We start from the raw sequence: 11,093 nt of genomic DNA, 5'->3' as shown, positions 1-11,093 counted from the left end.
GAGATAAGGGAAAAGAAGAAAATAAATTAGTAGGGAAAGGGAAACCTGTATAGTGAATGTTATGGACGAGTTATGCTGGGAATTTTAAGATAAAAGTAGTATTACATTTCACCAGAGTCTTATATTACAAAAACCAAAGTGAATGAGTATTGAAAAATGTCACCAAATATGGTGATTATCATTAATAAGAGCTGACATGTTATGGTTACAATGTGTGTTACATGAATTATCTCATTTGATCTTTAATAATCCCATGCAGAAAGCTAGGAAATATATCATCTCTATTTTAGAGATGAGGGACAGTGAGCAAGTAGAGAAGCCAGAGTTAAAATCCACATCATCTCACTCTGAGAACGATCCTCTTTGCATTATATCCTGTTGCCTCTTCTGTGAACACTTTTCTGACCTTAAAGAAAACTGTTTCAGTAATGAAGGAAACCACACTACAAAAAAGTTAATGAGAGGCAAAAAAGGACAGATAATGAAAGTAGAATATTCATTCAAGAAGTTTGGTTGTAAAAGGGGAAAAACAAACCAGTAACTGGAGTGAAAGTAAAGGAGGTTTGGATTTTTTATTTTTACATTTAATGAAATGTGTACATGTTCGTAGGCAGAAGAAAAGGAGTCAGTGGAGGTCAAAGGGGTACAAATAACAGATGTTATTTGACAGAACAAAATCCTATAAGCTATGGGAATAAATAGAACCAAGAGCATGGTCCTACCCTTCTACTCTCAGTTCCACCCTTCTGCTCTTCTAAAGACATCAACAAATGGAATTATTCAAAGAAATAATTTTTATTATCATCTTTAAAGAATCTAAGTTCTCTAACAATTCCATAACAGACTGTAGGTATAAAACTTCCCAAGGAACATGCCTAGAATCATATGCAAGGCCTAGATGGGCACAATCATCTGCTAGACACTTGAATCAAAGATGATGTTCTCCCTCTCCATGGGTATTCTAGAAAGACCTTAACCAGAAAAACTGAGATGATTTCAATGTAAGACTACCTCAAAGAAGAGTATGTGTGATAGACATGAACTATGTTATCCTTTCATACAGTTCAACTATTATGGATGGCAATGTAATAGTAACCACTAACAGCAGAACCATAGTGGAACTCAGTTATCAAATTATAGCCCTAAGAAGTTCTTAGGAGAGGATTAAGACATATATTCTTGGGGCCCAAAGTGTCCTGGGATGGCAAAAGTAAGGTACTCAGTGGCTATCCTTGTCTGGCTAGCTGAGAGAAGGTTTAATTTTCAAAAACACAGTTGCTACACACGAGGTATGAGGCTGTTGAAGACAAGAGGTCTGATGTGGCATTAGGAACTGAAGAACTGACCCAGTTTCTGGTCAGGAATAGTCAGCAAAGCAACCAACACATAGATGGTTCATCACGCAGGATGATGTTTGGGACAAATTCTTACTTGTTCTGAATTGATACCTTACATTGGTACAGCACTTTGTTTTTCAAAAAGCTGTCAATACACTTTCATTTTCTTCTGGGCACTCAGGCTCACTTTCCTTCCTCCTCATCGACGCTGATTTAGGCCTGTCAAGTTCTTGAGCTAATGAAGACAAATCAAAGAAAATGGAAGGAAAGGTCAGAGCTTGGTCCTGACTACAAATCAGGTAGTGGCCAATGGGAAAAACAGAAGTTGGAGGAGGTACAGTGATACAATACAATACTTAATAAGATAATGTATGAAAAGCATTGTGTAAACCTTAAAGCTTCATATACATGCTAGTTATTATACAATACAGTATTGATTCCAGGTTCTGATATTTTCCCCAGGGCCACTGAAAGAATGAAGAGATAGGATAACCGCAACAAAGGGGGCACACATGAGGTTAAACTAGTATTAGCTTTTTTTTTTTTTTTTACTTTTCACTTCAAGATTGAAAATTACTTAAATTATAAAACATGAAAGGTTTAAGGCTACTGCAAACTCAAGTCATCCCTAGTACTACTTACCGTCACAGCTGCTCCCATCATTCCTTGGACAAGTGCTTCTCCAGTAGATTTGACCTAGGAAAAACAGAATAAAAACTTTCAAGGCTCTATCAAGTAATTAAAGATAAAGCAGGTATTTAAAAAAAAAAGTATGTGTAGCACAGATGATGAAGTCTGTGGACTAGAACAGATCTCAAATTCAAATAGAAATGTATCTCTGTGGGCTATATATACCTAAAAAACAACAAATTAACAATATTTATGTTTTATTGTATATTAATTTTACTAAATATTTCCTAATTACAGGTTCATTTGGCTTAGGTCAAACTAGGGACTATTGTAGATTGACTGTTTTATATTTCTACACTAAAAAAAAAAAAAACTAAGCAGACGTGGAATGAGTCATTGGAGCAATGCTAATATATAGCTACTAACATATTATGCTGGGACAGATGAGGTTAGATTCTTTGTTAAGTCTCTAAGTGTCACCCATTTTGAGCATGAGAGAAGGAAGTGTCCTAATGGAAAGTTGCAGGTGACATTTTTATTCACCAAATTTTAGACATTATTAATGGGACAACTAGGATAGAATAAGTTCCGTGCTGTTCCAACAAAATTAATTTCAGATAACCTGTTTGGCTGTATGTCCCATGTTCATGGCATCACTGATCCTGTTTTCAAGAAAGCGCCAAGTGTCTTCAAAGTCAGGAGATGAGTCCTGCATCATCACTAGTTCTGTAGTGTTATAGATGCCAGCGAGTACTGCTCGACGTGTGTACCAATTAATCTGCATCAGAAGCCAAGAAAACAAATCAGAATTGGTGTGGACCCTGAGAAAGAACAAGCTTGAGCCAAAGTCAGACATGACCCAAGAGTCTAATACTGGTTCTCCAGAGTTAGAAGAAGTCCTCAGCAACTTGTAACTATGCAAGGAAGCAGCTGTCCTGGTAAACCCCCTTTTAAAGCACCACCTCAGCTGCTTAGTGTTTTATTCCTTTAATTTCTTTCCTTTCCAATTTCATCTTCCTACCATCTCAGTCGGTGGTGTATTCCCACATGGAGGAAGCTTATTAAAGCAGTTTATTACAACTATGGTGGGAGCCTTTCTCTGCTTCCCTACCCAGATTCCACAAAATACCATCACTTATTAATTGTTTTTATGAGTTTTATAAGTTACTTCTTTTATTTCCTGCCAAAAAAGATGATGCTTTTTAACAAGGCAGATTCTTTGTTGGAGGCTGCTTTAAATGAGTTTATTGATCTCTCAGTGGAGAAAGAAGTAGGCCAGGGGAATGAAGTTTCTTTTTAAAGAGATGGGTGTCTCAATGGTATTCCTTTTTGAGAGTGGTGTTAATGAAATCAGTCTGCGTTCAAAAAAACAAAACAAAACAGAATACCCAGAGATTTTGCTGCAGGATTTAAATCTTGAGAGGTTCCTGGGAAATGGGTTATAAAAAAGCAGTATTAAATAAAAACAATCTCTTGTGTTTTGTGTTATTACTGTAGGTAAGAAAAATGCTTCTACAACTTTGGTTTTGTGGACAAGACATTGAATTTTGAAGAAAAAATTAAAGCCCATAGTTAGTCTGTGAGAACTGTCATTGAAGAACATGCCACTGTCTTTCTTCATTGTCTCAATTTGTCTTGTTTTTCCTAAGAGGATGAAACTGTAGATCCCATGAAGGAGGTTTATGACTATAGAATTTTCAGAAAGTTCTATAAGAATTCTTCATTTTAAGTTTTGGAGTTAATGGGATTTTAAATCAGAACATCACATTTTTATGTTCTAAGACTCCCTAATTCTCTTGGGATATCAGATCACCCCACAATTGTTCTAGACATACTGGGCAGGACCTGTAGGAGGCACTTACGTCAGTGGACTGGTCTCCTGCATAGTGCCACATGTCATCCACCATGCTGGTGAGGAGGTTTAGGCTGGCTGGGATGTTATGAGGGAGCACAAGTATGCTGAGAGCCTAAAAAGGAAATAATATAGAAACATACAACATAATCCCATAATGCAATGCACTGACATGCATAGTTAATAGGAAACAGTTTACTTTGTAGTTTCAACTCACACATAAACAAAAAAAGGCAACATGAGAACTGAGACCTTTCTTCATTGGCTGATAGTCCAATTCTACGCAAGTAGCATGAAGCCTTGACAATCCACAAATATCAATCCTGTTTGCCTGAGTTGTTCATCAGTTTCCTTGGCAACAAGCAAGGAAAACCAGTGCTTGATTCAGAGTGTAGTAGCCAGGCTTAGCATTGGTAACAATATAATTTTATTCAGGAGATCAGTGGCTTCCCTTTTTTCCATTCTCAATATGGACACTCCAGGACACTCTTTATAACTTTTCACCAAACATATTGCTGTAGCCTTCTAATTGGCCTTCCTACCATCAAAAATATTCCAGATTAATCTTCCTTTAAATTACAGCTTTAACTATATCCTATCCCTGCTAAAAAATAAAAAAACATCTTCAATGGTTTATCTATAAGGTCAAAGCCTAAACATAAATTTCTAATGCCACTGAATATGGCATTCAATACCATCTATGGCCTCAACCTATCTTTTTATTATTAGCCCCCACAATTCCTCTATTATCATACCCTATAAGCAAAACTGGACTACTAAAACTTGACAATTTTTTTTTTTAACTTCCATGTTCTTGCTGATGCCTTTCCTCAACCCAGAGCCTCCTCTTAGGCCAAAACATAAAGTAACTTATGAAGTGTCCTATGTTAGGGGTGCAGCAGTAAAACCACTTCTTTTTATAACACCCTTCATGGACTCCTAACACCTTAGGGTAGCAAGGCTTACTTAGGCTGGTAGGCTCAAACTATCCTATGACAAACCCAAGGCCATTCATATTGCCTGACTATTCTATCTCCCAAAAAAGGGGATAAATGGCCTAGATTAACAGCCACTCTAAAGTATTTAATATTTGTAGGGTTGAGTCCTGACTCTGTCACACTTAATATATATTCCTAGGTTTTTTGTTTGGTGTTAACTTAGGTACAGTACTCGGGGCCAAGTTGGTGTTAAGTAATCATCACTGTTAGTATTGTCATTAATAATGATTGGGACTCCATATGAATTTTGTACCCGGGGCCAATGTTCAACATATGGGATCAGCATTCTCAGTCTGGTTTCCACTGCATCCCTCAGGAACTGGTCTGTCTTCCTCTTCCTGGGAGAGGGAAAAGAAAACAGCGTATCTATGTGTCAGAGTAGAGAGCTTGGAGCAACTCTCAGTCCTGGGATAGGAAGTGGCTCTTTCTGGCTCATGGCTTTAATCAGGCCAAAGCTATCTGCACTCAGGCCATCAGAGTGACCGGTCAATTGGGGACTTTTTGTCTCAAAGAGCTGGACCAGGATCTTATTTTTCTCCCTACTCTGCTGAAAGCCTTGTTCTTAGGGACAGGCTGGGAGATCTGGGCCCTTGCAAATGGGTCCCTATATTCTTCAGTGTTAATACCACAGGATACTCACTCTGCCTGACCCAACTGCACAAGTTTTTGCTCCTTTTCCATCACACGGTTGAGTTTAGCATTGCACTGTGTCACAAAATGCAGGATCAGTTCACTGCCATCATTTCCAAACATGCCAGCTGCTGCACTAGAGAGACCCAGGGACTGTGAAAAAAGAAGAGAAACAATGGAATCTCTGAGATGATAGCATATTTCAATAGTGTTTTGAGGTAAGTAGTGAAAAGTGTTATTCATATTATATGGCTGAGTCTCATAGTCATTTAGATTCTTTCTCATGATCATACAACTACTAAGTATTAGAACCAAAATTTCAACTCAGAAGTCGACTCTAAGTTCAGTGCTTGTGACACTTTACCACAATAAAGAGAGACAAGGGCCTCTAGGTATACATGGAAGAAGGGAATGAGATAGTAAGAAAAGGAATATCATATTTTATATTTTCCCTTTTTTGGAGAAAAGATTTAAGAATCCCCAAGATGCTCAGCAGTTTCAATTTTCTACTAACTTTTAAGTTATTCATAGATTCCCTAAATACATATATACCTGAGCTCCTTCTGCAATGGCTTCTGAGGTCCACCCATGAGCAGGCACAAACTCCAAAGCTGCAGTCAGGATCCGATGCTGCAGCTGCTCCTCGCTTTCATGGTCCTCATCTTCTTCACCACCTTGATCTGTGTACCTGAAACCCAATTCAGGAAAACAAGCTAAGTGCCAGGACTGAGTCCCAAATGTTATATTTCCTTATTGGATTGAGAAGCACATCTATCTTATTTTCTTTTGTGCCAGTGTCATAGCTATTTCAATGCCAACAGGATTAAAAAAAGATCTTTATTCTCTTCTCCCACTGTTACTAAAAAGCAAAAGCATCTTGCATATACCAAAGTTGTTATTGAATACACAAAAGGATCTACTTGATCCAGATCTGTCCCTTGGTCACTACACAGATAAATCACAACTTTTTTCAGTAGTGAAACCAATTAAAAATACTATTGCTCCAGAAGATTAGAAATCAGATGACTGGTGCTTACCTGGGGTTTGAGCGAAAAGACTCTGGATTGGGCTCTTCTGTTCCCTGTGATTCAGAGTGCTGTTGAGAGGAAGAGGCTGGGGACTGGTACTTTTGTTCATCTGAAGATTTCAATGCCAAAGCTGAAGCATGGAAGGCCCGTGGCATCGGAGATAGCTGACATCTGGTCACTGAAACAGGAGGTAGAATGGTCGGTCACAGACATCTTCATAAAATATTCGAGATCAAAGGTGGTACAAAAGATCTCAAGATATAAAATGAGATTAGCAGGAAATACTGAGCCATATTTTAGGAGTCTAGGATGAAGACTTCGGGCAATGAATAATCTTGACAGTGTGGAACAGAACACCAACTTAGAGCCCCATTTGAGTTTTGGCTGTGCTACTTTGTGGCTGGATGACTGTGGGTGTCACTTAACATTTCTGAATCCAGTTTCTTTAACTATGAAGATAATGATCTATCGTGTGTTACAAAGAACATTACCATATGTGTGGAAGTACTTGGGAAAACTGTTAAGTTTTATTATTATTATTATCATGAAGAGTAAGCTAGATTACAGGCCCTATTTTACTTCTGCCCATTTTGAGATGATGAGCCTGTGTTGGCCTGGAGGCAGAAAGACTCATCTACCTAACTTCAAGTCCTACCTTAGCCACTTCCTGGCTATGACTCTGGGCAAATCATTTAACCCTGTTTACTTTAGTTTCATCATCTATAAAAAGAGATGAAGAAGGAAATGGCAAACTACTCTTTGCCAAGAAAGTCCTAAAAGGAGTCATGAAAAGTCAAGACATGACTGAAATGACTGTTAACAAGTTACTTTCTTAATTTGGGTTTTAAAATCATATCTGTGAAATAGTAAGCAATAGTCTGGTGAAAAGAGCTATGGATTTAGGGCCAGGGGATCTGGGTTTGAATTCTGGATCTTTCAATATTTCTGTGACTTTGGATAAGATATTTGCCCTTAGTATTTCTGGTAAAAATACTCATTTTCCTAATTTGAAAAACGATAGAGTTAGACATGTGATTTTTAAGATTCTTTCTAGCTTTAGTTCCTATGAAGTCTATTCATAATAGTGTTTGTACTTCTCTACTTACAGCTTTGGTTGTGAGAATCAAATGAGACTACATTTGAAAACACTTTATTATTTTTTCTCTGCAAAAGTTCTACTTGGATACCTTTAAGACCATGTATAGTTCTTATATATCTTTTGAGAAGCCTCAGTGGAAAGATTTATCACCAATAGGCTGGTCACTTGGTGATGAATTCTATGACTATAACAAAGAAATAAAAATGTAAAATTTTTTTTACACAGTTCTACACATCTCCCTTCATTTTTGCTGTAACTGTGACAGCAACAGGATAACATAAGCCTTATTTAAACAAGCAATTGATGCCATTATGGAGGGAGGGATATCCTTGGAGTCAGAACAGATCTAGATTCAGTTCCTACCTCTGTCACATAGTAGCTATGTGACTATGAGTAATAACCTGTCAGTGCTCCAGACAAATCTCTCAATGCATAAATTGCCAGCCTACATAGTGAAAGTAGATGTTTCACAGAGAATACCCTAAACCAAAATCAGAGGTCTAAATTTAAATAGTAAAAACCTATGCCCCCCAAATGGGAAATTAATAAAATAGCAGAAATAAATAAATATAACCATTTTCTGAGAAAATTTAACTCTTCTAAATCTATCACTAGTATGGAAGAGCTAAAAAAACCTTGAAACTATCTCCTTGGCAAGTAGAAAGAAATAGATGTAAGCCAAAGGTAACATCATTTTATAATAGAAAGTCAGTTATAAAACCTTCTAGAGGGGAGTCATGGAAGATTATGATTGTTATTGCTTTATAAAAAGCATTAAGAAAAAATGGAAGAAAAAATTAAAAAAAAATTTTTTTTAAAAAAGCTTGTTGAGATACAGTTAAGTCAGCTCACCCCAGAGGCTTTTAAAACTAGGTCAATGAACAGATAAAAAATGAAAAATATTTCTCAAGGCTTTTATAACACATGTTCTCTACCAATAACAGAGTAAGCACATTTGGACATAAAGTCCCAGATGTGGTTTATGAAGTATAAACGGTAATCAGGTAAACAAGGAAGAACAGCTAGAGCAAATCAATTATATGCTAAAGAGTATGGCAAGGACCAACACATTTTCAGGGATTATGAAGATATATGAAAAGGGAAGATAGTAAACATTTAGAAAAAATAGCAGTGAGCAGACTGATTGAGAAAGTATAACTACCAACCCATTTTTAACTATACATAGTGTTTATGGGAAAACTACACACACACACACTCTCTGAAAACATCCTTACATGTATGAGAAAGAAACAGACTTTTGCAAAGGATAGTTTATAGAAGTCTAAAGTTTTAGTCACAAACTGAAATGTACAAAAAACTTAAGAACAACTTGCTTATTGTTTGTTGACTAAAAAAAGACGTAATTTGGTAGGGCAAAATATTTAAGAACTGCTAGAGACTGAAGTACAACCAAAAAAATATGCATAATGACCACCACAGTGTAAAAAGAAATAACAAAATTTAATTGAATATTAACAAACACCTTTGTTTATCTCTGCCATTCCCCATGAGGAGTTCAGAAAAGGAACCTTACTTCTTTCATCGAAAAGGTTAAGAATTATGGGTATGGAATATTGTAAAAAATTATATTGGTATACTGGTTATTTTTGTTGAACTGTTTTTTTTTCCTCCTTTAAGACGTTTGTTACAAAGAAAGGTTTGATGGGGGGGAGGGGAAAGGTGTATATTTGGAAATGACCATAACATAAAAACTAAAGGAATCATTAAGAAAACTACTTCAACATCATATAACATTCCTTGAAAAATATAACTATTTGACAATCCTCTATAATCACGAAGCATAAAACAGGGAGGAATATGCTCATCAAAGTTATTTGCCACCATCATGGAAGATATCCGGAAAAGAATCTAAAAGGAAGATTCATTATATAGAGGGGTTTTCTATATCCTATTTGTAGATAATTTTATGCTAACTGCATCAAGTTTTGGACATTGTAGAACATTTTAAATAAGATCCAGGGTCATATAAAAGTGTTCAAACCAAGTAGGAAAAAGCAAAAAGATGAAGGATGTCTTTTGTCCAATTTATAAGAAGTTGAATGGTTAGCATATAGACCTCTTTCATCAATATAAAAATCCTGGAAAGAAAATTTTGTTGTTCAGCAATTTCTGACTCCTAGTGGTCCACCATTTAAGTTTTTCTTGGCAAAGATACTGGAATGGTTTGCCACCTTCTCCAGCTCACTTTATAGATGTGGAAACAGGCAATCAGGGTTAAGTGATTTGTCCAGGGTTAAACACAAGTAGTAAATGTTTTGAGCACAGATTAGAATTCAAGAAAACAAGTCTTCCTGATTTAGGACCCCACTCTAGCCTCTGTACTAACTAGTTACTTTGGAAAGACAACAGATGGGAAGTGAAGAGGGAAGAAATCGGTTTTAAAATCCTAAGCTTCAAATCCTAACTTCAACTAAGGCTGTTTTGATTAGGAATATTTTTCTGAGGTAAATAATGGATTTTAAGTTTAAGAATTAAAATTCCAGAGAAATGGCAGTAAATAGCGATTGTAAGGAGCATGAAGTACATTATCAACAAAGAACTATGCAAACTCATAAAGGCTATCATTGAGGAAAAGTAGGAGGGAAGTAGAAGGTGGGGTGATTAAGCCATGGGAATGTTGTTAAGAGGGAAAGCTCACACGCTCCATATAGAGACATAGTATCTTTGCAAGATCAAGGGGACTAGAGAGAAGCCTTCCGGAGGAGAACATGGATTAGAGTGTAGAGGGCTTGTGATATGCACCTTTGGTAGAATTACCAACACCGATGCACCTTAAACAGAAGCAGGAATCTAAGCCCAACTATGCACACTGGCAGGTACTTGTCCAAAGGTAGGTTGGCTGAGTCAAGAAATCAGGGTTTAGGCCAGCTCTGGACCTGGGAGGCAGGGCGACCGGCCAGAAGTTGGGGACCCCGTCTTGGTCCCGGATGGAACAGATATCAGGTCTTAGTCGGAAGAAAGGTTCAAGTCAGAGTTGAAGTTCACTTTGGGGCCAGAGCATGCAACAGTAGGGGCCAAAGTTTGGGTAGGAGGTCAAGGTTAAATGTTGGCCCGTGAATCAAGCCCGAGAAATCCAGACTCAGGCCCGTAGGAGGCCAGCCAAAAAGCAAGACAAGGTCTCCCTCCCCCGGGGGTCCAGTCTGGCCCAGACCCTCTAGTGCCCTTCACTTCACCTTGTCAGCAGCCCAAAGCCGGGTTCCCCTCTGCCAGTCACACGGCTCCCGCCTATCTTCCCACCTCCCAACCCCAGTTTCTCCCAGGACCCGGGGTCCCGGCCCCACCAGGCCCGCCGCCTCACCGGGCCGGCATTGCAGCCTCAGGAACCTCCAGCCTGTCCGACGGAGGAACCCAGACACCGCCGCCGCCATCTTGGAAGTGGGCACTGGCCCGTGAGGAGTCTCCACGTGATTCCACCTAATACGAAAGTGTGTGCGCGCGCGCGAGGGGGTGGGGTGGGGTGAGGCGGGGCGGATAGTGGAGGACGCCCAAGGGCGGTGA

The 11,093-nt window shown here is 38.2% G+C and overlaps 1 protein-coding gene across 2 annotated transcripts; it reads right to left on the bottom strand.

Moving 5' to 3' along the window:
* Nucleotides 1–553: 553 nt before the first annotated feature.
* COQ9 (coenzyme Q9) lies at nucleotides 554–11,011 on the bottom strand. Of its 2 annotated transcripts, none has more exons than XM_051979904.1 (9): nucleotides 10,894–11,011; nucleotides 6,485–6,653; nucleotides 6,000–6,135; nucleotides 5,458–5,600; nucleotides 5,071–5,155; nucleotides 3,830–3,934; nucleotides 2,590–2,745; nucleotides 1,980–2,033; nucleotides 554–1,572 (listed from the first exon to the last, which is right to left on the bottom strand). In XM_051979904.1, exons 1-9 carry the CDS (start codon nucleotides 10,961–10,963, stop codon nucleotides 1,537–1,539), a joined length of 954 nt encoding a protein of 317 aa, XP_051835864.1. In that variant the 5' UTR covers nucleotides 10,964–11,011; the 3' UTR covers nucleotides 554–1,536. The 2 variants fall into 2 exon arrangements, with proteins under 2 accessions (XP_051835864.1, XP_051835865.1); XM_051979905.1 differs by lacking the exon at nucleotides 10,894–11,011 and adding an exon at nucleotides 10,338–10,556.
* Nucleotides 11,012–11,093: the final 82 nt, after the last annotated feature.

The sequence above is a fragment of the Antechinus flavipes genome, chromosome 2 (assembly GCF_016432865.1).
Source record: "Antechinus flavipes isolate AdamAnt ecotype Samford, QLD, Australia chromosome 2, AdamAnt_v2, whole genome shotgun sequence".
Taxonomy (NCBI): domain Eukaryota; kingdom Metazoa; phylum Chordata; class Mammalia; order Dasyuromorphia; family Dasyuridae; genus Antechinus; species Antechinus flavipes.
The sequence above is the reverse complement of the archived record's forward strand: the minus strand, read 5'-3'. Positions and strand labels throughout refer to the sequence as shown.